The sequence below is a fragment of the Macaca mulatta genome, chromosome 3 (assembly GCF_049350105.2).
Source record: "Macaca mulatta isolate MMU2019108-1 chromosome 3, T2T-MMU8v2.0, whole genome shotgun sequence".
Lineage (NCBI taxonomy): Eukaryota > Metazoa > Chordata > Mammalia > Primates > Cercopithecidae > Macaca > Macaca mulatta.
Genome location: NC_133408.1, coordinates 78,889,386 through 78,916,738, shown reverse-complemented (window position 1 = coordinate 78,916,738; position 27,353 = coordinate 78,889,386). Strand labels below are relative to the sequence as shown.

Below are 27,353 nucleotides of genomic sequence, written 5' to 3'. Positions count from 1 at the left end.
AGATCAATCTATCTAGCAGACTATAATCAACCATTTTCTTTCAAAACCTTTTTTTAACTTGTTTTCACATGAATTTTCAAAATGATTTTTTTTAAATAATTGGCCTTTCAATTAAAAAATAAAAATTGTATATAGTTATGTTGTCAAAGATGATATTTTGAAATATGTATACATTGTGAAATGGCTACATCCAATAAATTAACATACAAACTATTTAAAATCTACTCTTGGACTCGGACAGACAGAGCAGCATGTGGAGATTCACATTATGAACTTTTGCTCCAAGAACTGCCACAGGAAAATACTAGGAAAGCAGAGAGAATCCACAGACCCTTTGAAGGAAATGGATTGCTGCTGCAGGCCCTTGGAGACAACCAAAAAACTGTGAGTGCCCAAAGCGTGGAAGTGCGAAAGGGGGATTGATTGTCTGCCCCTGAACATGTACCCGCACTGAGGAACCTGAAGGTCCAGATCATGGGAAAAGGGTTGGACTTCACCTGGAGCTGAGACAAATTTAGAGAGCTGAGTGAAATAAAAGGGTTCGAGAAGCAGTGGAAAGAACCCCATGGGCATTCTAAGTCCCCAGGGAAGCCATTTCTGGGTTTGTTTCACAAGGATCCTTGGGGAAGGCTCCCAGAGGAACTGGGAAGAAACCACAGTGAGAAAGAAACTTCCAGCTGAACTTTGTAACAATTTCGAACAAATGCAAGGTTTGCTGGACAGAACCTGGTGGAGGGGGCAAACTGGGAGTAGTAGACCCAGCAAAGAAGTCATGGCAGGCAGGGAGGCATGAAACATGGAAGCCCCGCTTGCTTTCTCAGCCAGGAGGCTGGTAGTCTGGGGCAAGTTCTCAGCCCTGCTCACCTGCTGCTTGGAAATAAACTCAGGGCTGTTGTGGGGGCACAGTGGGAGTGAGACTGGCCTATTGGGCTGCATGGGAGCTAGGTAGCACTGTAACTGCCGGCTTTCCCACACTTCCCTGGCAACCTGTGTGAGGCAACAGAGGCAGCCATAATCACCCTGCGAATATAATTCCATTGGCCTGAGAGCCATACCCCCATCCCCAAAGCAGCCACAACAAGCCCCACCAAGGAGAGTCTAAGTTCAGACATGCCTAACCCTGCCCCCACCTGATGGTCCTTCTCTGCTTGCCCTTGTAGCCGAAGACAAAGGACATAATCACTTGGGAGTTCTATGACCCGCCCCCCAACTCCCACCACCTGATCCTCCCTATATTGCTGCAACTGATGTGCTCTTGAAAGTGCCACCTCCTGGCTGGAGGTCAACCAACACAAAAGCAGTGCAGTAAACAAAACTACAGCCATGTGGACTCATAGAGTCCATTTCACTCTCCTACCACCTCCACTGGAGCAGGTGATGGTATCCACAGCTGAAACGCCTAAAAATGGATCACATTACAGGACTCCATGAAGATACTCCCTCGTAGCAACCCAGAGCCTAGTAGCTCTGCTGGGTGGCTACATCCAGAAAAGAAATAACAATCACTGTAGTGTGGCTCTCAGGAAGCCACATCTCTAGGGGAAGTGGGGAAGCCCCACATGAAGGGAGCATGCCAGGGGACAAAAGAATCTGAACAGTAGCCCTTAAGTTCCAGATCTTCCCTTTGACATAGTCTACCCAAATGAAAAGGAACCAGAAAAACAATCTTGTAAATATGACAAAACAAGGTTCTTTAATCCACCCGCCACCCCATCAAAATATCCCACTAGGTCACTAGCAATGGATCCAAACTAAGAAACAAACAAACAAACAAAACTCAGAATTGCCAGAAAAAGAATTCAGAAGGTGGATTATTAAGCTAATCAAGGAGGGACCAGAGAAAGGTGAAGTCCAACTTAATGAAATCAAATTCTTCGTGCAAGATATGAAGTGAAAAATCTTCAGTGAAATAAATAGCATACATCAAAAACAATCATGATTTTTGGAAATGAAGGACACAATTAGAGAAATGTAAAATATAATGGAAAGTCTCAGCAATAGAATTGACCAAGTAGAAGAAAGAACTTCAGAGCTTGAAGACAAGGCTTTTGAATTAACCCCATCTGACAAAGATAAAAAAAAGAAAAAGAAAAAAAGAGTATATATAAAAAAATGAACAAAGTCTCCAAGAAGTTTTGGATTATGTTAAACAACCAAATCTAAGAATAATTCATGTTGCCAAGGAATAGTACAAACCTAAAAGTTTGGAAAACATATTTGAGGGAATAATCAAGAAAAACTTCCCAGACCGTGCTAGAGATGTAGACATCCAAATACAAGCAGCTCAAAGAACACCAGGAAAATTTATTGTAAAAAGATAATTTCCTAGGCACATAGTCATCAGGTTATCTAAAGTCAAGATGAAGGAAAGAATTTTAAGAGCTGTGAGGCAAAAGCATCAGGTAACATATAACGAAAAACCTATTAGATTAACAGCAGATTTCTCAGCAGAAACCCTACAAACTAGAAGGGATTGGGGCCCTATCTTTAGGCTAGTTAAACAAAATAATTATCATCCAATAATTTTATATCCAATAAAAGTAAGCTTCATAAATGAAGGAAAGATACAGTGTTTTTCAGACAAACAAATGCTGAAAGAATTCACCACTACCAAGCCAGCATTACAAGATCTGCTAAAGGGAGCTCTAAACCTTGAAATAATTCCTTGAAATACACCAAAATAGAACCTCCTTAAAACAGAAATCTCACAAGACCTATAAAACAAAAACACAATGGAAAAAAAAAAAAAACCTAAGGCATTCAGGCAGCAACTAGCATAAATAGAATAGTATCTCACATCTCAATACTGATGTTGAATGTAAATGGCCTAAATGCTCCACTTAAATGACACAGAATGGTAGAAAGGATGAGAATTCACCAAGCAAATATCTGCTGTCTTCAAGAGACTCACCTAACACATAAGGACACATAATCTCAAGGGAAGGGGGTGGGAAAAGATATTTCATGCAAATGGACACCAAAAGTGAGCAGGAGTGGCTATTCTTATATCACACAAAACAAACTTTAAAGCAACAGCAAATAGAAAAGACCAAAGAGGGACATTATAAACTTATAAAAGGACTTGTCCAACGGGAAAATAATCACAATCCTAAATATATATGCACCTAACACTGGAGCTCCCAAATTTATAAAAGAATTACTATTAGACCTAAGAAATGAGGTAAATAGCAACACAATAACAGTGGAGAACTTTAATACTCCCCTGACTGCACTAGACAAGTCATGAAGAGAGAACGTTGCAAAGAAACAATGTATTTAAATTATACCTTAGAACAAATGGACTCAACAGATATTTACAGAACATTCTACCTAACAACTACAGAATAGAAATTCTATGAATTAGCACATGGAACATTCTCCAAAGTAGAGCATATGATATACCACAAAACAAGTCTCAATAAATTTAAGAAAATCAAAATTATATCAAGTACTCTCTCAAACCACAGTGGAATAAAATTGGAAATCAACTCCAAAAGGAGGCCTCAAAACCGTGTAAATACATGGAAATTAAATAACCTGCTCTTGAGTGATTGTTGGGTGAAATGTCTGAAAGAGCACAAAGAAAACAGAAAGCAATCTAAGGTCACACCTCAAGGAACTAGAGAAACAAGAACAAATCAAACCCCAAACCAGTGGAAGAAAAGAAATAACAAAGATCAGAGCAGAGCTAAATGCAATTGAAACAAAAAAAATACAAGAGATAAATGAAACAAAGAACTAATTCCTTCAAAAGATAAATAAAATTGATAGACCATTAGCAAGATTAACCAAGAAAATAAAGGAGAAGATTCAAATAAGCTCAATTAGAAATGAAACAGAAGATATTACAGAACAAGATATTACAGAATAACAGAAGATATTACAGCCACTACCACAGAAATACAAAAGATTATTCAAAGCTATGAACACCTTTATGCTCATAAACTAGAAAATCTAGAGGAGTTGGATAAATTCCTGGAAATACACAACCGTCCTAGATTAAACCAGGAAGAAATACAAACTCTGAACAGACCAATAACCAATAACAAACAGTGACATACTTGCACACACATGTTTATAGCAGCACAATTCACAATTGCAAAAATATGGAACCAGCCCATATGCTCATTAATCAATGAGTGGATAAAGACATTGTGGTATGTATACACCGTGGAATACTACTCAGCCATAAAAAGGAATGAAATAATGGCATTTGCAGCAACCTGGATGGAGTTGGAGACCATTATTCTAAGTGAAGTAACAACTCAGGAATGGAAAAACAAATATTGTATGTTCTCACTTATAAGTGGGAGCTAAGCTATGAGGTTGCAAAGGCATAGAATGACACAATGGACTTTGGGGACACAGGGAAAGGGTGGGATGGGGGTTGGGGACTACACGTTGTGTGCAGTATATAAATTAATTAATTTATATAATCATTAGATTGGTCATTTTGTGGTCTCTTTTCATCTGGAAACTCAAGTTGTTCAGTTATGGAAATTATATTTTATTATTTTTTGATAATTTTCATCCTACTAATTTTAAATTTCTCTTTAAAATTAAACAAAATTTATTTTTTTAACTTCTATTTCAGGTTCAGGGTTATATGTGCAGGTTTGTAATATAGGTAAACTCCTGTCTCAGGAGTTTGCTGTACAGATTATTTCATCACCCACCTACTAAGTCTAGTAACCAATAGTTTCATTTTCATTTCTTTTTTTTCCTGACCTTCTCACTCCTCTGACCCTCCACCCTCAGGTAGGCCCAGTGTCTGTTGTTCCCCTCTTTGTGTCCATGTGTTCTCATCATTTAGCCATTAAAAGTAATGGCAAAGACCGCAATTACTTTTGCACCAAAATAATAATTCTGCTTTTAGCTCTTTTAGCCTTATGCAATGGTTGAATTAATTTACACTCCCACCAACAGTATACAAGCATTTGCTGCTCTCTGCAACCTCGCCAACCTCTGTGATTTCTTGACTTTTTACTAATAGCCATCCTGACTGGTGTGAGATGGCATCTCACTGTGGTTTTGATTTGCATTTCTCTAATAATCAGTGATTTTGAGCTTTTTTTCATATGCTCGTTGGCCACATGTATGTCTTCTTTTGAAAAGTGTCCGCTCATATCCTTTACCTATTTTTTAATGGGCAAAGGACATGAACAGATATTTTCACTTTTTTCATTTGTTTTCTTTCTTGAAAATTTATGTAAGTCCTTTGTAGATGCTGTATATTAGACCTTTGTCAGATACATAGTTTGCAAACATTTTCTCCCATTCTGTAGGTCGTCTGTTTACTCTGTTGATAGTTTCTTTTGTTTTGCAGAAGCTCTTCAGTTTAATTAGATATCACTTGTCAATTTTTGCTTTTGTTACAATTGCTTTTGGCATCATCATGAAATCTTTGCCAGGTTCTATGTCCAGAATGGTATTGCCTAGGCAGTCTTCCAGGGTTTTTATAGTTTTGGGTTTTACAAGTAAGTATTTAATCCATATTGAGTTGATTTTTGTTTATGGTGTGAAGAAGGGGTCCAATTTCAGTCTTCTGCATGTGGTTAGCCAGTTATTTCAGAACCATTTATTGAATAGGTCCTTGAGTCCTTTCCCATTGCTTGGTTTTGTCACCTTTGTTGAAGATCAGATGGTTGTAGGTGTGTGGTCTTACTTTTAGGCTCCCTATTCTGTTCCATCCGTCTGTGTGTTGGTTTTTGTACCAGTACCATGATGTTTTGGTTATTGTAGCCCCATAGTATAGTCTGAAGTTAGGTAGTGTGATGCCTCCAGCTTTGTTCTTTTTGCCTCAGATTGTCTTGGCTATTCAGGTTCTTTTTTGTTGTTGTTGTTTTTGGTTTCATGTGAATTTTGATTTTTTTTCTACTTCTGTGAAAAAATGTCATTGTTAGTGTGATAGGAATATCATTGAATCTATAAATAGCTTTGAGCACTATGGCCATTTTAATGATATTGAGTCTTCCTATCCGTGGGCATAGGATGTTTTTCCATTTGTTTATGTCATCTCATTTCTTTGAGCAGTGTTTTATAACTCTCGTTGTAGGGATCTTTCACCTCGCTGCTTAGCTGTATTCCTAGATATTTTATTCTTTTTGCAGCAGTTGTGAATGAGATTGCATTCCTGATTTGGCACTTGGCTTGGCTGTTGTTGGTGTACAGGAATGCCAGTAATTTTCTTTTTTCTTTTTTTTTTTTTTGAGACAGAGTCTCACTCTTGGAGGTGCAATAGCACAATCTTGGCTCACTGCAACTTCCACCTCCCAAGTTCAAGTGATTCTCCTGCCTCAGCCTCCCAAGTAGCTGGGATTACAGGCATTCACCACCACACCCGGCCAATTTTTTTTTTTTTTAATTAGTAGAGATGGAGTTTCATCGTGTTGGCCAGGCTGGTCTCAAACTCCTGACCTCAGGTGATCTGCCTGCCTCGACTCCCCAAAGTGCTGAGATTACAGGCATGAGCCACCATGCCCAGCTGCTAGTGATTTTAATACGTTTATTTTGTATACTGAGACTTTGCTGAAGTTGTTTATCAGCTTAAGGAACTTTTGGGCTAAGATCATGTGGTTCTCATGACATAGAATCATGTCATCTGCAAACAGGGATAGTTTGACTTCCTCTTTTCCTATGTGGATGTCCTTTATTTCTTTCTCTTGCCTGAGTATTCTGGACAGAACTTCCAATAGTATGTTGAATAGGAGTGGTGAGGGAGGGCATTCTTGTCTTATACTAGTTTTTAAGGGTAATGCTTCCATCTTTTGCCCACTTACTATGATGCTGGCTGTTTGTCATAGATGGCTCTTATTATTTTGAGGTATGTCCCTTAATGGATATATCCTTATTCTGATTATCTATTTCTCCTTATGTGATTTTTTGAGATTTGTGTATTTCAAGGAGTTTTTTCATTACATCTAAGCTATCATATTTGTGGACACAAAGTTGTGTTCCTTTACTAAATTCTCTCAAACTAATAAAGGCCATAGGTACTTCTTTAGTCATTTACATTGATCTGCACTGAACGTCTTTTTAGTGGTCTAAATGTAAATCACCGCAGGTAAAACAGTATAAACTAAAAGCAGTATAAGAAAGGCCAATATTACTTATTAATATGAATACAAAAATCTATACAAAATATTAACGAACTAGATAGAATAATGTATAAAAAAATGATGCACCATGATCAAGTAAACTTAATCCAGATACGTAATGTAGATTTGACATTTTAAAACATTAATTAGTATTACACACATTAACATTAACAGATTAAGGTATCAAATGTTTTGGTCATCCCAATAAGTGCAGAAACAAATTTATAAAATATTATCTTCATCTTGAAATTAAATAGACAAAAGCAAAATAACGACTCTTAGCAAATTAGATTAAAAAATAAGAACTTCCTTTACCAGATAAAGAATATCAACATCAAAAACTGACTTTGAGATTAAGGAACCAGATGAGGATGTCTGTTTACCACCGCTATTTAAAAGTAGACTAAATTTTTTAGCTAGTACTATAGAGTACAAGAAAAATTTAAAATTAATGTGAATCAGAAAGAAAAAAAACAAAATTATCTCTCTCATAGATTATTTGATTGCATAATAGAAAATTTAAAAGATACAGGTGAAGAATTATAATGAATAGAAGTATATAACAAGGAAACTAGATATAAAATCAATGTCCAAAAATTATTTTCATATTTACCTATCAGATAAAGAAGTTTAAAAGAGGTGCAAGTACAATACTATCAAAACTATAAAGTATCTAGGAATAAATCTAACAAATATGTGAAAGATTCATAGAAACTTTTATTAATATTATTCAAGGTTGTTAAAGAAAATTATTTTAAAAGAAGTTATATAAATGAAGAAAAGCATGTTCGTAGATTGGAAGACTCGATATTTTAGAGATTCTACCTTTCCATGAATTTATCTATAGAATCATTGAAATCTTCATCAAATCTCAAGAGGTTTAGTTACAATGGCTTATGTATGCACATATGCACATATCTAAGTATGTATGTATTTAGAGTCAGAGTCTCACTCTGTCACCCAGGCTGGAGTGCAGGGCAGTGGAAAGGTCATAGCTCACTGCAGCCTCCAACTCCTGTGCCTAAGGGATATTCCACCTCAGCATCCCAAGTAGCTAGGACTACAGGCAAATGCCACCATGCCCAACTAATGGTTTTCTTTTTAATGTAGAGACGGGGGTCTCACTATTTTGTTGCCCAGGTTGGTCTCAAACTCCTGGCCTCAAGTAATTCTCTGCCTTGGGCCTCCCTAAGCACTGGGATTACAAACATGAGCCACCACACACAGGTTATGTATTTATTTAACAGGAAAATGACTAAACGTTTCCAAAATTTCTCTTCTAAAACTTCCAAATCATTGAAAAATGGGACAAGGTAGACAGATTAACCATACCAAACACTAAGGTTTATTTTGAAGTGATAAAAATAGAACTGTGTGATTTTAGAATAAGTTCAAAAAGGTAAGTGGAAAAGATCGTAGATCTCAGAAACAGATGAATGACAGAGGTGGTATGACACATCAGTGGGGAAATGAGGTACATGTTAATAAATTGTGATGAGATAATGGCATATCTTTAATGGGAAAAAACGAAGTCAAACCACTTTCTCACACCATGCAACTATTTAATTCTGGATGGATTGAAAATATAAATTTTAAAGTTCATAAATAATAGTATCAGCAATTATCATCAAGACTTTATATGAATGTTTTCTTAAGACAATTGTAAAGGTAGATATTGATAGACTTGCATATAATAAAAATAAAAAAGTGTTTGCATCAAAATGTGTCATGAAGATTGTAAAAAATGGGTGCCACCTCTTTGTCTAGAATATATAAATGAACACATAAATTAATAAGGAAAATGCAACAATACAGTTAGAAGGGAGCGAAAGATTTCAACAGCCATTGCACAAAATAGAAAGCTTAAATGGCCAAGAAACACATGAAAATATGCTCAACATCATTGGCAATCAGGAAGACATAAATTAAACGTGCAAAAAGTCATCATTACAACTCTAATAGGTTGGTAAATATTAAGACATTGCATTAATCAGTATTTTTCAGACATACAGAACCAACAGGATATTGATAGATGGATGGATGGATCAATGGATGGATGGATGAATGGATAGCTAGATGAGAGGGAATTTATTACTGGAATTGGCTAATGTGCTTATTGAGGCTGAGAAGTCCTACAACAGACCAGAGTCTGCAAGCTGAAGGCCCAGGGAAGCCATTTTCATGGCTCAACCCAAGTCCAAAGTCTCAGAACTGGAGAAGGCGATGGTATAATTTTCAGTCTCAGCGCAAAAGCCTGAAAATCCAGGGGGCTGCTGGTGAAAGCCTAGAGTCTAAAGGCCGAAGAACCTGGAGTTCTGATGTCCAAGGGCAAGAGACAAAGGCTCTTGAGCTGCAGGGGGGAGAGAGAAAGCAAATTTGCCTTTGCTTTGTCTTTTTTATCTGGGACTGGAACCAATTGGATGGTGCTTATCCTCATTGACGACGGCTCTTCCACACTCAGTTCACTGATTCACACACCAATCTCCACTGGAAACGTTCTCAGAGACACAACCATAAATAACACATTACCAGTTACCTAGGCATCCCTTAATCAGGTCAACTTGACATATAAAATGAACTATCACAGACATTTTATATAAAATCCATGAGAATATGGAGCTATGCTAATTCCATACAGAGCAGATAAGTGTATAAATTATTTTACTATGTTTTGTGCTGCTATCACAGAATTCCTGAGACTGTGTAATTTATAATGGAGATAAATTTATTGGCTCATAGTTCTAGAGTCTCGGAAGTCCAGGACATGGGCCTAGCAGCCAGTGAGGGGTGTTGTTGTTGTTGTTGTTGTTGTATCATCTCATGGCAGAAGGGCAAAAAAAACGTGAGAGGGAAAGAGAAAGGGGACCACACTCATCCTTTTATAAGAAACCCACTTATACTGTAACAAAACCACTCCCACAATAACAACATTAATCCATCAATGAGAGCAGCTCTCATGAGCTAATCACCTCTAAAAGTTGCTGCCTCTTAATATTGTTACAATAGCAATTAAAATTCAACATGAGTTTTAGAGGAGACAAACACTCAAGCCACAGCAACTGGGCAACTCATTTTGGCAAAAACGGTCACTCACATGTTCTTAACTAAAGGAATTTCAAAACTAGGTACAGATTTTAAAGAAACTCTTGCACATGTGAGCTACAAGATCTGTATAAGAATATATAAAACAGCATCATTTGTAGCAGCCAAAATCTGAAAACAATTTAAATTTCCATCAACAGTAGATTAGATAAATAAAGTGTGGCATACTGTAAAATGGAATGTTAAAAAGCAACAAAAAGATTAGTAATACAGCCAAAGGCACCAAAATGGCTGAATCTTAGAAATATAATTTTCAACAAAAAATGCAAGTAATAGAAGAATACTTATAGTGTGATTCTACTCATATGAATTTCAAAACCAGGTAAAATCAAATATCCCATTCTTTAAATATCCATGTATAGTTTATAAAATTATACTTACAAAAAGCCAGGGAGTGCTATTAAAATGTCAAAATAGCTTAAGTGAGAGGGTGGGAAGACACAATTGGGGAAGAACATATACAGGTTGTATGCTTGGTAGTTACAAAGTCTTATTATTAAATCTTAGTAGTGATTATTTGCATACTAACATTATTATTTTTCTTTTAAATGTGTATATAGAAATAAATAAAATTTCTATTTTTTTTGCTGTTTCATGATGTATTTCTAATTTATAGGATCCTTATCAGACAATACAGTAAGCAGTAATATTGCATGAGTGTTATAAAGGCATAAACAGTCTAGTGTGCTGATGAAACCATGCACTGATTAGGATAATCAGCTAGTGAGTTGAAAAAGTAGAGGAAGGGATTGGGTGTTGCTTTGCCAAAAGTAGATTCTAAATAGTGTGAGGGGCTTTAGTTGCTCTCCAAGAAAATGGAATCACTCTGTGATCGGGTAAGAGACAGCAAAAGTTTCTGAAGAAAAAATGACATATAAGAATATATGTTCATCACAAATCTCTGGGAGTATACACACACACACACACACACACACACACACGATGCCATGAGAAGGGAGTGTAGAAAGTACTTAGCTCACGGGGTGTAGGGTGTTCATAAACTGTAAGTTGTCTTTTCAGGGAAATGGAAATATATGCTTCTGCAGGTATTTGTGTTCATTTTTTTGAAAAACTACATTTTAAAAAGCCTTAAAAATAACCAGGTGTTTCCAGCCAGGTGCTTGGGTATACAAGTGAGGAGATGAGAGAAAGTGAGGAAAACAATGTAGGTGGAGAGTCTCTCTTCATGGAATTAAAGTGTATCTCTCAGAGAATCAAATCCTTGAGGGATTTACTATAGTTGGGAATGACAGAGGGATAAGGCAGATCTCCAGCAAAAACCTACACACATGAGAGATAGCAAAGAAAAACACATTAAGGAGCCAGAGAAAGAAGACTGTTAATGCTATAAAAGTAACTAAAACAGATCAATGCCCAGAATTCCAGGAAGAAGAAATGTCTGGGGGGAAGCCCAAAGACTTAAAATAGGCTCTTTGCCGGCTCCTTTCTGTGGAAGTGTTGCCCTCTTTGGCAGAGGCCCAGCCATGGATCAACGCAGAAAGAGACCCCTTCCCAACTGTGGCAGACCAACGCTAAGATTGACCCCTAAATATCTAACTCTTTAAATTAATACTCCTCTTTAGTGTCCTCCTTCTGAGTGTGGGTGGGACTCTGTGACTCGCTTCTCAGCAGTAGAATCTGGCAAAGGCGGATGTCATTCCATGGCTACTTTGCATAAGATGGTAACCTGTCTTGCTAATAGATTATCTTATCCTTTGCCAATTTCGATGACACAAGCTGCTATGTTGCAAACTTCCCTAGGGCGGTGACCTAATCATAAAGAAAATCATAAGGAGCAATGCGGTGATCCCAGCCAACAGCCAAGAAGACACTCAAGTCCTTAGGCTTACAACTGACAAGGAAATATCAGCAGTGAACACTGCGTAAGCTCAGAAGTGACTCACCAGTTGAGCTTTGAGATGAAATCAATTTCTTGATCAATGTATTGCTTAGAGTCTCACGAGAGATAATTAATTAAAGGATCCAGCTAAGTCAGGCTTTGACAGCTGACACCCGGAAACTGTACTGAGTGTATGTCATTTTAAGCCACTAGGACTGTGATAGTTTGGTACCTAACAATAGATAACAAATACCCCAGTCAAATGAACCAAGTTCACTTGGAGATAAAGGCTATAGCGAACATCTCAATACAATGACTCTCATGTCCATGTCAAAGTCATCCATGTCAAATGCAAGTGAAGACGAAAAATTTATGCCAATCTTTAGCAGAGTTAGTTTAGAAGGAAATAAGGACAAAATAACTTTGAAAGGAACCATGGGGAATTCCACATGCAGCATGGCAACATAAGGATCTGGGCAGACCAACTCCCTAGTGAAACTTGTGAAAAATTTTAAGAAGGCAACTAATTTGTATTTCTGGAACATGATGGAAAATCTAATAAATTCATATAAGTCTACTAAAATTGAATAAGAATATGAAAGTCTATGGCATTTAAATTATAATATCCTTTCTTTCTTGTCTTCCCATCTCAATGTAAAAGAAATTTCACTGCAGACTGGTGTAGCCAAAAAACAGTGCCCCCATTTCCCCCAGTGCTAAGTCAAGGGCTAAGATATCTTCCAGAGAGGAGTAGCACATCAGCATGCCTCATCCTGTCCCCCAGCTGCTTGTAGCAGAGGCTATATTCTAGGCAATTTCAGACAAGGTATCATGAATTCCTTCTTCCATCCAGTTGCCACTACTAGGTGTAGACTGCCTCAGACATGGATTGCTGAGAATCCTGGGGTCCCAGTGTCATCTGGCTCATTCATAAGGCAGTGACTTCCAATCAGGAGAGTCACTGTGAATACAAGAACAAAAAAAACAAAGAAATACAGTTAAAAGTAAACAGAATACTTCAATAGCCACAGCACAAAATAGAAAACTTTGAAATGAATGAAAATAAGAGTGTAGCTTTTAATGTCTATAGTTTAGAAAACAAGAAAGTTCTTAAACCAACAACCTAAACTTCTACATTAAGGCACTGGAAATAGAAACTCAAACTAACTCACTATAAAGTATGCAGAAGTAAGAAAATAATAGCATGTAAATTAATAATACATGGAAATAAAAATATAGAGAAAATAAGTAAAACCAAAGTTATTTGTTTGTAAAGATCAACAAAATTGCCAACCTTTAGTTAGATTAACCAAGAAAAAGAGAAAAGACTTAAGTTAATATAATCAGATATGAAATGGTGGACAATACCACTAAACTTCATTGAATAAAGAAATATTATGAAGAATTATGCACCACTAAATTAGATAAATTAGATGAAATAGAAGTCTTCTGATTATTTACTTTTAAATGTATTTCTTTGTTTAATTAGATTAATTAGAGTAATTAATTTTATCTAATTAGATAAATTAGATGAAATAGAAAAATACATAGGGCCTGGCACAGTGGCTCACGTCTGTAATCTCGGCACTTTGGGAGGCCAAGATGAGTGGATCACCTGAGGTCAGGAGTTTGAGACCAGCCTGAGCAACATGGTGAAACCCCATCTCTATTAAAAATACAAAATTTAGCTGGGCATGGTGGTGGGCACCTGTAATCCCAGCCTCCTCAGGCTGAGGCAGAAGAATCACTTGAATCTGGGAGGCAGAGGCTACAGTGAGCCAAGACTGTGCAAGCCTGGGTAACAAGAGCAAAACTCCATTTCCAAAAATAAAAAATAAAAACCTAGGAGGACACAAACTACCTAACCTAATTAAAAAAGAATTAGAAAATCTCTGTAGGCCTATAACAAGTAGTATAGTGTTTAAATGAGTAATTAAAAAGCTACCCACAAATAAGCCTAGGGTGACATGGCTTTACTGATGAATTTTAACTGACATTTAAAGAATTAATATCAATTATTCTCAAGGATCCCAAATAATAAAGGTGTATGAAAACTGCTATCACATTCTGTGAGATCAGTATTGCCTTGATAGTAAAACCAGAAGAAGACGTTGAAAGAAAAGAAAACTACAGGCCAATATCCCTTATGAATATAACCTTTACAAAATACTTATGAACCAAATCTATTGACATATAAAAAGGATTCCACACCATGAATAAGTGAGATTTATTACAGGAATGCAAAGTTGGTTTAATATCCAAAACCAATTAATGAATAACCCATATCAATATAATAAAAAAGCAAAAATAATAAGCATCTAAGTATATGCAGAAAAAGCACAGATCAATCCAACACTCTTTCATAGTAAAAAACATTAAATAAACTAGGAATAGACGTGAGCTTCCTTAACCTGATAGGGGACATATACAAAAATCCGCAGGTAACATCATACTTAATGGTAAATAACTCAATTCTAAGACTGGAACTGTAAGATCAAGAACAAGAAAAGAATATCCACTCTTACCATTTCTACTCAAAACTGTATTGGAGAGTATAGCAAAGGCAATCAGGAAAGAAAAATAATAAAAGGCAACTAGAGAGGAACAGAAGAAGTAAAACCATCTCTATTTGCTACTATCTATATTTTCTTGTATATGCAAAATCCTAAGGAATCCACTAAAAAAATCATTAGAACAAATGAATATATTTAATAAGCCTGAAGGATCCAAAATCAATATACAAAAATCAGTTCTATTTCTATGTACTTGTGTATTAGTCTATTTTGAGATACTATAACAAAAATACCTTTAATTGGGTGACTTATAAACAACAGAAATTTATTTCTCATAGTTCTGGAGGCTGGGAAGTCTAAGATCAAGGCATCAGCAGGTTGACTGTCTGGCAAGTGCTTGCTTCCTTACAGATAGCACATTCTCCTCTTTTTGTCCTTACATGTTGAGAGAGATGCTCTTTTATAAGAGCACTAATCCTATTTGGAAAGGCAGAGTCCTCATGACCTAGTTACCTCCCAAAGGCTCTACGTCCTCAAACAAACCATTAGCTTGAGTAGCAGGATTTCAATATATTAATTTTGTGAGGACACAAACATTAAAACCACATCAACTTGCAATGAATAATCTATAAAGGAAATTGAGAAAATAGTTTTACTTACAAATCATCAAAACTAATATAATACTGAGAAATAAATTTAACAAAAGTAGTGAAAAACCTATACTCTAAAAACAACAATGTTAAAAGATCTTAATTAATGGAATCAATATCCATATTAATGACTCAGAAGATTGAATATTCTTAAGATATTAATAATTCCAAAAACTGACCTACGGTTTCAACATAATCTCGATCAAAGTTTCAGGTGAATTCTTTGTAAACTTAGCAAACTGATTCTAAAATATATATCTAACTGAAAATTATTCATAACAACTAAAATAATCCGAAAAATGAAAAATAGGAAGATTCATATTTCATGATTTCAAAACTTAATGTGAAGCCACAGTAATCAAGACAACGTGATCCTGAAATATAGATATACAGATCAATACTATAGAATTGAGATTTCAGAAATATACCCATATATATACAATCAATTGATTTTCAACAATTATTTCAATATTATTCAGCAGACAATGAAGTATTTTCAACAAATAGTGCTGGCACAACTGAAAAGCCAAATACAAGAGAATGAAATTTGATTGCTACCTCATACTGTACAAAAAAATTAAATCAAATGGACCATAAATGTCAATGTAATAGTTAGAGCAATAAAACACTTAGGAGGAAATTTAGGAGTAAATCTTCATGATCTTGGGTCCTGCAATGGTTTTTTGATACAATGCCAAAAACACCAAAAACATAAGAAACCAACAAAAAAATTGGTCAATTGTATTTAATCAAAATGTAAAACCTGTGTGTTTCAAACAACTTTATTGGAAAAGTGAAAAGTCAAAACACAAAATGGTAGGAAACATTTGAAAGTTATTTATCTGACTAGAAACTTGCATTTGGAATATATAAATCCTACAACTCAGTAATATAAAGACAGCCCACTGTTATAATGTGCAAAGGATCTGAATTGACATTTCTCCAAAGATATAAAATGGACAGTAAGCACAAGAAATGATAATCAACATCATTAGTCATCAAGGAAATGCAAATCAAAATCACCATAAGATATCACTTTATACCCACTAGCATAGCTACAATCAAAAAAATCTGACAATTACTTGTGACGAAATGGAGAAATCAGAACACTCATACACTCATGATGAAATTACAATATAGTGCAGCTACTTTGCAAAACAGTCTGGTGTGTCCTCAAAATGTTGAACATAATGTTTAACATTCACTCTCATATAAGGAGTAAGGAAAGGACCCAGTTTCAGCTTTCTACTTATGGCTAGCCAATTTTCCCAGCACCATTTATTAAATAGGGAATCCTTTCCCCATTTCTTGTTTTTCTCAGGTTTGTCAAAGATCCGATGGCTGTAGATGTGTGGTATTATTTCTGAGGGCTCTGTTCTGTTCCATTGGTCTATATCTCTGTTTTGGTACCAGTACCATGCTGTTTTGGTTACTGTAGCCTTGTAGTATAGTTTGAAGTCAGGTAGCGTGATGCCTCCAGCTTAGCTTTGTTCTTTTGACTTAGGATTGTCTTGGCAATGCACACTCTTTTTTGGTTCCATATGAACTTTAAAGCAGTTTTTTCCAATTCAGTGAAGAATGTAATTGGTAGTTTGATGGGAATGGCATTGAATGTATAAATTACTTTGGGCACTATGGCCATTTTCATGATATTGATTCTTCCTATCCAGGAGCATGGTAGGTTCTTCCATTTGTTTGTGTCCTCTTCTATTTCACTAAGCAGGGTTTTGTAGTTCTCCTTGAAGAGGTCCTTTACGTCCCTTGTAAGTTGGATTCCTAGGTATTTTATTCCCTTTGGTGCAATTGTGAATGGAAGTTCATTCATGATTTGGCTCTCTGCTTGTCTGTTACTGGTGTATAAGAATGCTTGTGATTTTTGCACATTAATTTTGTATCCTGAGACTTTGCTGAAGTTGTTTATCAGCTTAAGGAGATTTTGGGCTGAGATGATGGGGTTTTCGAAATATACAATCATGTCATCTGCAAACAGGGACAATTTGACTTCTTCTTTTCCTAACTGAATACCCTTGATTTCTTTCTCTTGCCTGATTGCCCTAGCCAGAACTTCCAACACTATGTTGAATAGGAGTAGTGAGAGAGGGCATCCCTGTCTTGTGCCAGTTTTCAAAGGGAATGCTTCCAGTTTTTGCCCATTTAGTATGATATTGGCTATGGGTTTGTCATAAATAGTTCTTATTATTTTGAGATATGTTCCATCAATACCGAATTTATTGAGAGTTTTTAGCATGAAGGGCTGTTGAATTTTTTCAAGGGCCTTTTCGGCATCTATTGAGATAATCATGTGGTTTTTGTCTTTGGTTCTGTTTATATGCTGGATTACGTTTATTGATTTGTGTATGTTGAACCAGCCTTGCATCCCAGGGATGAAGCCCACTTGATCATGGTGGATAAGGTTTTTGATGTGCTGCTGGATTCGGTTTGCCAGTATTTTATTGAGATTTTTGCATCGATGTTCATCAGGGATATTGGCCTAAAATTCTCTTTTTTTTGTTGTGTCTCTGCCAGGCTTTGGTATCAGGATGATGCTGGCCTCATAAAATGAGTGAGGGAGGATTCCCTCTTTTTGTATTGATTGGAATAGTTTCAGAAGGAAACTATTCAGAAGGAAAATAGTGCTGTTTATTGCAGCACTATTCACAATAGCAAAGACTTGGAATCAATCCAAATGTCCATCAGCGACAGACTGGATTAAGAAAATGTGGCACATATACACCATGGAATACTATGCAGCCATAAAAAGGGATGAGTTTTTGTCCTTTGTAGGGACGTGGATGCAGTTGGAAACCATCATTCTCAGCAAACTATCACAAGAATGGAAAACCAAACACTGCATGTTCTCACTCATAGGTGGGAATTGAACTTTGAGATCACTTGGACTCTGGAAGTGGAACATCATACACCGGGGCCTACTATGGGGAGGGGGGAGGGGAGAGGGATGGCATTAGGAGTTATACCTGATATAAATGACGAGTTGATGGGTGCTGATGAGTTGATGGGTGCAGCACACCAACAGGGCACAAGTATACATATGTAACAAACCTGCACATTGTGCACATGTACCCTGGAACTTAAAGCATAATTAAAAAAAAAAAATTTACTCTCCGTTTGTTCTCCCCCAATGGTTTCTCTAGTGAACACATGGTCTCCAGCACATGCATATTACATCACAGTAATGTGGTTCTCTCTCAGGACTCCATTCTGAGAGCCAGTCATGCAAAATGAGTATCTACATGTCCCACAAAATTATCTAAATTGCAATCTCGATATATTGTGCAACTACTCTCTCAGTCCCTACAACTAGATTCCAACGAGTTGTTCTCGACTTTCTCCTCTCTTTCATCCCGAAGTAGAGTTTCACTGATATATACCAAAATACAAATGATCATTAGAGACTATTATAAACAATTATATAACAAACAATAAATTACTTAGCCTAGAAGAAATGGATAAATTCCTAGACACATTCAAACTACCAAATTGAATTATAAAGAAATAGAACATCTGAACAAATTGGTAATAAGTAAATAAATTGAATCTGTAATAAAAAGTCTCCCATCAAAGAAAAGCACAGGACCTGACAGTGTCATGGCTAAATTTTACCCAACACTTAAAAAATTAATATCAATCCTCCTCAAACTCTTCCAGAAAAAAAGAAGAGAATAATTCCAAACTCATTTTATGAGGCCAGGATTTCCTTGATATCAAAACCAGACAAGGACACTACAAGAAAAGAAAACTAGAGGCCAATACCCTTAAATATAGATTCAAAAATCCTCAGCAAAATACTAGTGCACAAACTTTAACAGTACTTTCAAAAGATAATTCACCATGATCAGGTGGGATTTATCCCAGGGATGCAAGGATGGTTCAACATATGTAAATTAATAAATGTGATATATTATATTAACAAAATGAAGAACTAAATATATATGATAATCTTAATGTGCAGAAAAAGCATTCAATAAAATTCATTCTTTCATGATGAAACTCATGATTAAAACTCATTCTCAATAAAGGAGGTATAGAAGAAATGCATCTTAACACAATAAAGGCCATATATGACAAACCGATAGCTAACATCATCCTCAAGTATAAAATGTTGAAAGCTTTTCCTTTAAGATAATGAACGAGACTAGAATGCCCACTTTTGTCACATCTATTCAACATAGCATTGGAAGACCTAGTCAGAGAAAATAGACAAGAAAAAAATATAAAGGCACCTAAATTGGAAAAAATGAATTTAAATTCTTTATTTGCAGGCAATATGATCTTATATATACAAAAACTCTAAAAAATCCACCAAAAAGCTCTTAGAACTAACAAACAAATTCAGTAAAATTTCACGATACAAAAATTAGTAATGTTTCCATACACTAACAATGAACTATGTGAAAAACAAATCAGAAAACAATCCCATTTACAATAGCTACAATAAAATGAAGTAAAATACTTAAGAATAAACTTAACCAAGGAGGTGAAGATCTCTGCACTAAAAACTATGAAACATTGATTTTAAAAGTTAAAGAAGACACAAGTAAATGGAAATATGTCTCATTTATATAGATTAAGGAAATTAGTATTTTTTAAATGTTCATACTACCTAAAGCAATGTACAAATTCAATACATTCCCTGCAATTCCAATGATGTTTTATCACAGAAATAGAAAAAAATCCTAAAATTCATATGGAACCACAAAGACCAAGTGGCCAGAGCAATCTTGGGCTAAAAGACAAAAGCTGGGAGCATCACACTATCTGACTTCAAAAAAAGTACAAGTGATGGTAATCAAAACAACACGGCACTGTCATTAAAACAAATACATAGACCAATGAGACAGAATAGGGAGCCCAAAAATAAATCAATGCTTTTAAAGTCAACTGATATTTGACAAAGGTGTCAAGACCACACAATTGGAAAAAGGCAGTCTCTTCAATAAATTATGCTGGGAAAACTGGATATCAACATGTGGAAGAATTAAATTATACCCTAATTTCATATCATATACAAAAGTCAATTCAAAATAGACCAAACACTTAAAAATAAGACCCCAAACCAAAATATACTAGAAGAAAACATGCTCAGAGATGTTAGTCCAAGCAATTAATTTTTTGGCTATAAACCCAAAAGCACAGGCAACAAAAGCAAAAATAGACAGATGGGATTACAACAAACTATAACACTTCTGCACAGCAGCACAGCACAAGAAACAAGCCACAGAGTGAAGAGACATCCTACAGATTAGGAGAACATATGTGCAAACCATATATCTGATAAGGGGTTAATATCCAAAATATGTAAGGAATTCAAATGGTTCAATAGCAAGAAAATAAGTAACCCAATTTTAAAAAGACAAGGGAGGTAAATAGACATTTCTCAAACGAAGACATACAAATGGCCAACAGGTATATGAAAAAAGTTTAACATCACTAATCATCAGGGAAATGCAAGCTAAAAGGGCAATGAGACATCACCTCACAAATGTTAGAATGACCATTATAAAGATAAGTGTTGGCCTGAATATGGAGGAAAGGGGAACCATTGCACACTGTTGGTAGGAATATAAACTAGTACATCCATTATGGAAAACAGTGTAGAGGTTCCTCAGAAAAGTAAAAGTAGAACTACCATGTGATTCAGCAATCCCACTACTGGACATATATTCAAATGAGTCAAAGCCAGTATATCAATTAGATACCTGCATTCCCATGTTCAAAGCAGCATTATTCACAACAGTCAAGAGATGGACTCAATCTAAGTGTCCATCAATGGAGGAATGGGTAAAGAAAACATGGTATATGTGGACAATGAAAGACTGGTTGACCATAAAAAAGAATGAAATTTTATCATTTGCTACAACATGGATGAACTTGGAGGACATTATGTTAAGTGAAATAAGCCAGTCATAGAAAGAAAAATGCCACATGATTTCACTCGCATATGGAATCTTAAAAAGGTGAACTATATAAGTGGAGAGTAAAATGATGGTGACCAGGATCTGGGGCAATGGGGAGGGATGATTGGAAAGACATTGGTCAAAGAATACAAAATTTCAGTTAGATAGGAAGAGTAAGTTCATGAGATCTATAGTACGACATGGTTACTATAGTTAACAACAATATACCATATTGCAGTCTTGAAAAAAAAAAAGCTAAAATAATAGATTTCAAGTGTTCTTATCACAAAAATAACTGTGAAGTAATGCATATATTAATTAGCTTGATTCAGTCATTCATATATATATGAATATATATATGATAGTAAAGCATCATGTTGTACACAATAAATATATACAATTTTGCAATTTTGAAAATAAAATAAAATACTTAAAAGAAACTTTATTTAATTTGACTTCCCTGACTTGTGTCATAGCTGCCCCCTGGGACCTCACATGACATCCAGGCTCCTCACACTGTGGTTTGGAGATTTTTTCTGATCCAGGACACCACTGCAGTCTCAACTCCAGCCACTAACACTGGGATCATGGTGCCCAGAGCATTCCTTGCTGTTTCCTTTGCCTTTGGGCTCTATTCCCTGCAATCCATTTTCCTATTCCATCCCTCCAATTCCACCCACCATTTGCCTAGAGGAGTGCTATCGAGTTCCTGAAAGCCATCTTCCAGCTCATAAGTCACGTCCCTCTCTGCTCCCTCACGGCTCCATATCTCATTCATGTTTGTTTATGTGTTTTATTTTCAGCTCCTGACATATACTAATGCTCAATGAATATTCATCACTAAACATTTTATTATAAAGGATATGAACAGACATTTCTCAAAAGAAGACATTCATACAGCCAACAGACACATGAAAAAATGCTCATCATCACTGGCCATCAGAGAAATGCAAATCAAAACCACAATGAGATACCATCTCACACCAGTTAGAATGGCAATCATTAAAAAGTCAGGAAACAACAGGTGCTGGAGAGGATGTGGAGAAATAGGAACACTTTTACACTGTTGGTGGGATTGTAAACTAGTTCAACCATTATGGAAAACAGTATGGCGATTCCTCAAGGATCTAGAACTAGATGTACCATATGACCCAGCCATCCCATTACTGGGTATATACCCAAAGGATTATAAATTATGCTGCTATAAAGACACATGCACACGTATGTTTATTGCAGCACTATTCACAATAGCAAAGACTTGGAATCAACCCAAATGTCCATCAGTGACAGATTGGATTAAGAAAATGTGGCACATATACACCATGGAATACTATGCAGCCATAAAAAAGGATGAGTTTGAGTCCTTTGTAGGGACTTGGATGCAGCTGGAATCCATCATTCTTAGCAAACTATCACAAGAACAGAAAACCAAACACCGCATGTTCTCACTCATAGGTGGGAACTGAACAATGAGATCACTCGGACTCAGGAAGGGGAACATCACACACTGGGGCCTATCATGGGGAGGGGGGAGGGGGGAAGGGATTGCATTGGGAGTTATACCTGATGTAAATGACGAGTTGATGGGTGCAGCACAGCAACATGGCACAAGTATACATATGTAACAAACCTGCACGTTATGCACATGTACCCTACAACTTAAAGTATAATAAAAATAAATAAATTAAAAAAAAATAAATAAATAAATAAAATAAAATAAAATTATACATTTCTCCTTAAAAATAAAGCCAGTACAGTATATCAACATTTAACTCATAAAGAATATATATTATAATGATCGTATTAGTACAAACAACCTTGAACATGTAAAATGAGTAGATAACCTAATATATATGGAATACTATTTATTTAAAATATATGCTTTGGCATTTGTGACAATATGTACAAAAAGATTGGCAAAGATGTTAAAAGTTATTATCCTTGAGTTATGGAATTTATGAGGGATTTCTCTAGTTCTAATATTTTTGGTAAAATTTATAATGTCTGAAATGAATATAAATCATCATTTGTAATACATTGTAAGACAAATTTTGAAAAGAAATAAGTGATTAGGTGGTGATGCTTTAAAATGTTACCGAAAAGAAATAGACCAGGCATTACCCAGCAGCGTTTAGGTTCTTTTGCCTTGAACTAGACTTCCCAGTAAGTAGAGCATGTGCAATACCACCCATTGTCTAAGTGCTTGCATATGCATAAGTTGAATGTTCTTTCTTCGAATGCATGAAGAAATCGAAACACAGAGGAGGAAACTTGCTCAATGTCACTACACCAGTGAATTGAAAAGTCAGGACTTGTACCCTGGACGTCTGGCTCTTTCATCAACTGCACTGCCACCTCTAGAGTCACTACGCTGTCTTTCTAGATTTAAAGCTTACACGTGGATAAAAGTAGGCAGTTTTCTCATTGCTTTAATTTTACTTTGAAGGCAAAATATGTCAGGTGATGCGTGTATAAATGAATGGCTTGAATTAAATACAACCCTGATTATAACAAGACAAACTCTTTCCAACAGTGGTTTCTATAATGGAGTAAAATATGTTGTTATAAACAAGATTTTGTTATGATTTTGTCAGATTATCACTAATTTTTCTATTGTCTGCACAAATTATTCCTTCATTTTTCAGAATGTCTATAACTGCTGCTGAATGTAAACTGGCTCTTTCAGTCATCTGGAAAATTTTCCCATACAATGTAAATTTAAAGCTGTATTTGACAATCAGTGGAATTGTCCCTTTGCTTTAATCTGAATGAACAGTACATATAAAAGTAAAGAAACTGGCAAGCATTGATGACTATCTGTGGACCAGAATTAGGTGTTTTCATTAAATTATTAAATACCCACAATAATCCCAGAGTAGAAATTGGAAACTCTGCCTTATAGATGGGAAAGTGACTGGTTTCCATTGCTGGAAGCAAGACAGGTCAGGATGAAAATGCAGTCAGCAGTTTTCAAATATATATCAATTTTATTTAAGAAGAACTATCAATTTTATAGCTCTCCAGGTTTAAGAACAACAGGTTTGAAAACTAGGTAAATGAAAGGGGGAGAGAGAGAGAAAGAAAGAGAGAGAGAAGAGAGAAATCAGATAGATAGTTGGTTATAGACCGAATTTATAAGCAGATGTACTAACCTGCACCACCTCAGGATGTGTTTGTACCTGGAGATAGGGTCTTTAAATTGGTGAGTGAGTCAAAATGAGGTCATTCGTGTGGGCCTTAATCCAATAGGACTAGTGTCCTCGTAAGAAGAAGAGACCTCAGGAATGAGCACACACAGAGGAAAGGCCACATGACAGAGTGAGAAGGACCATTTGTAAGCCAAAGAGAGGCCTCAGGAGAACCAAATCGGTCAACATTTTGATCTTGAACTTCCAGCCTCTAGAACTGTAAGAAAATGAATTTGTATTATTTATGCCACCCAGTCTGTAGTAGTTTATCATGACCACCTTTATAAACTCATACAGATAGAGGACAGTAGGTGTGGGGACCCAGAGCGCATAGACCTCGCAGACCTCGCTGGCTTCACACTCACCTCGGTGTCTGCTGCACCTGCCGCTTCTTCTCCTAGGCCAGGAGACCCAGTGGCTAGAAGTTCACCATGTCTATTCTCAAGGTCCATGCCAGGGAGATCTTTGACTCTCGTGGGAATCCCACTGTTGAGGTTGATCTCTTCACCTCAAAAGGTCTCTTCAGAGCTGCTGTGCCCAGTGGTGCTTCAACTGGTATCTATGAGGCCCTAGAGCTCCGGGACAATGATAAGACTCGCTATATGGGGAAGGGTGTCTCAAAGGCTGTTGAGCACATCAATAAAACTATTGCGCCTGCCCTGGTTAGCAAGAAACTGAACGTCACAGAACAAGAGAAGATTGATAAACTGATGATCGAGATGGATGGAACAGAAAATAAATCTAAGTTTGGTGCGAACACCATTCTGGGGGTGTCCCTCGCCGTCTGCAAAGCTGGTGCTGTTGAGAAGGGGGTACCCCTGTACCGCCACATCGCTGACTTGGCTGGCAACTCTGAAGTCATTCTGCCAGTCCCGGCTTTCAATGTCATCAATGGCAGTTCTCATGCCGGCAACAAGCTGGCCATGCAGGAGTTCATGATCCTCCCAGTCTGTGCAGCAAACTTCAGGGAAGCCATGCGCATTGGAGCAGAGGTTTACCACAACCTGAAGAATGTCATCAAGGAGAAATACAGGAAAGATGCCACCAATGTGGGGGATGAAGGCGGGTTTGCTCCCAACATCCTGGAGAATAAAGAAGGCCTGGAGCTGCTGAAGACTGCTATTGGGAAAGCTGGCTACACTGATAAGGTGGTCATTGGCATGGACGTAGCAGCCTCCGAGTTCTTCAGGTCTGGGAAGTATGACCTGGACTTCAAGTCTCCCGATGACCCCAGCAGGTACATCTCACCTGATCAGCTGGCTGACCTGTACAAGTCTTTCATCAAGGACTACCCAGTGGTGTCTATCAAAGATCCCTTTGACCAGGATGACTGGGGAGCTTGGCAGAAGTTCATGGCCAGTGCAGGAATCCAGGTAGTCGGGGATGATCTCACAGTGACCAACCCAAAGAGGACTGCCAAGGCCGTGAACGAGAAGTCCTGCAACTGCCTCCTGCTCAAAGTCCACCAGATTGGCTCCGTGACCGAGTCCCTTCAGGCGTGCAAATTGGCCCAGGCCAATGGTTGGGGTGTCATGGTGTCTCATCGTTCTGGGGAGACTGAAGATACCTTCATCGCTGACCTGGTTGTGGGGCTGTGCACTGGGCAGATCAAGACTGGTGCCCCTTGCCGATCTGAGCACTTGGCCAAGTACAACCAGCTCCTCAGAATTGAAGAGGAGCTGGGCAGCAAGGCTAAGTTTGCCGGCAGGAACTTCAGAAACCCCCTGGCCAAGTAAGCTGTGGGCAGGCAAGCCCTTCGGTGACCTGTTGGCTAAATAGAACCCCTCCCCTTGTGTCAGCTCGGGCAGCTCGAGGCCCCGACCAACGCTTGCAGGGGTCCCTGCTAGTTAGCGCCCCTCACCCACCGCCGTGGAGTCCGTGCCGCTTCCTTAGAACTTCTACAGAACCAAGCTCCCCGGAGCCTTGTTTGGCAGCTCTAGCTTTGCCGTCCTGTAATTGGCCCAAATCACTGTTTTTCTCGCCTTACTTTCCACCAAGTGTCTGGAGTCATGTGAGCCTCATGTCATCTTCGGGGTGGCCACAGGCAAGATGCCCGGTGGTTTTGTGCTTAAAATAAAAAGCCTCAGTGACCCATGAGAAAAATAAATAAATAAATAAATAAACTCATACAGATAGAAAAATAGACTTTATATACATATATGTATGTATATGTGTGTGTATATATGTGTATATACATGTGTGTATGTGTATATATACACGTGTGTGTGTGTATATATATATATTTCAATTATTCTGGATGCTAATTTTGCAGTACCAATTTTTTTTTTTAAATATGAGGTAGGCACTCAGGGAAGAGCACATTTTTATAAGCCATTTTTGCATTGCTTCTAACTGCATGAGTGATCTTTATTGATACATTGCCAGGATAATTTTTGTCAGAGGTTGATTTGTCTGGAAATAATTTAGTTTGCAAATTTTACCTATCTTAGCATCATTCTGCTTGGAGTTTCATCTTCTGAAAATAAAACTTTCATTTTGGTAGTAATAAATAACAGATGTTATTGTTCATGAGCTCTCCTTGGGACTGAAAGAGTTTCCCCTTAGCAATAACCACCACAAAGGGGAGGAGCCTCACATTATTACCATCACAGGGCTTGGTGACCAGTTAGGATCCAGCCTGCATTCCAAATTTATGAACATATTTTTGAATAATAAAAATTCTCCTCCATGGTATGGTAATCGTATTTTAATGGTTACATGCAATATGCATTATTATGGAATTTTTGTTTCTTACATGAATTGTTTGGGCCTGTTGTAATAACTATTCTTTGTTCATTATGTTGCATTTTAACCTAATAATCCCATTAATGTTAATGGGAACTGCCAAGTTAAAACCCATGGAAGCAAATTAATATGCCCTGCAGTCCTTGGACATGACTTTGATACATTTTATATTATTAGTCTCATTCACAGAAGGATGTTATGTTGTTATAAATAGACATAATGAGACTAGATACCTTCAGCAAAAGGGGAATGAAGAAGCTAGCTTGTAGGTTGTTAATTTAGGAACTGTAGAGAGCAGATCCA

At 36.9% G+C, this 27,353-nt stretch overlaps 1 protein-coding gene across 1 annotated transcript; it reads left to right on the top strand.

Annotated features, from left to right (window-relative positions):
- The first annotated feature begins 24,635 nt into the window (after positions 1-24,635).
- On the top strand, positions 24,636-26,428 carry LOC694593 (enolase 1-like). The gene has a single exon (XM_015133565.3). It carries the CDS (start codon positions 24,737-24,739, stop codon positions 26,039-26,041), a length of 1,305 nt encoding a protein of 434 aa, XP_014989051.3. The 5' UTR covers positions 24,636-24,736; the 3' UTR covers positions 26,042-26,428.
- Positions 26,429-27,353: the final 925 nt, after the last annotated feature.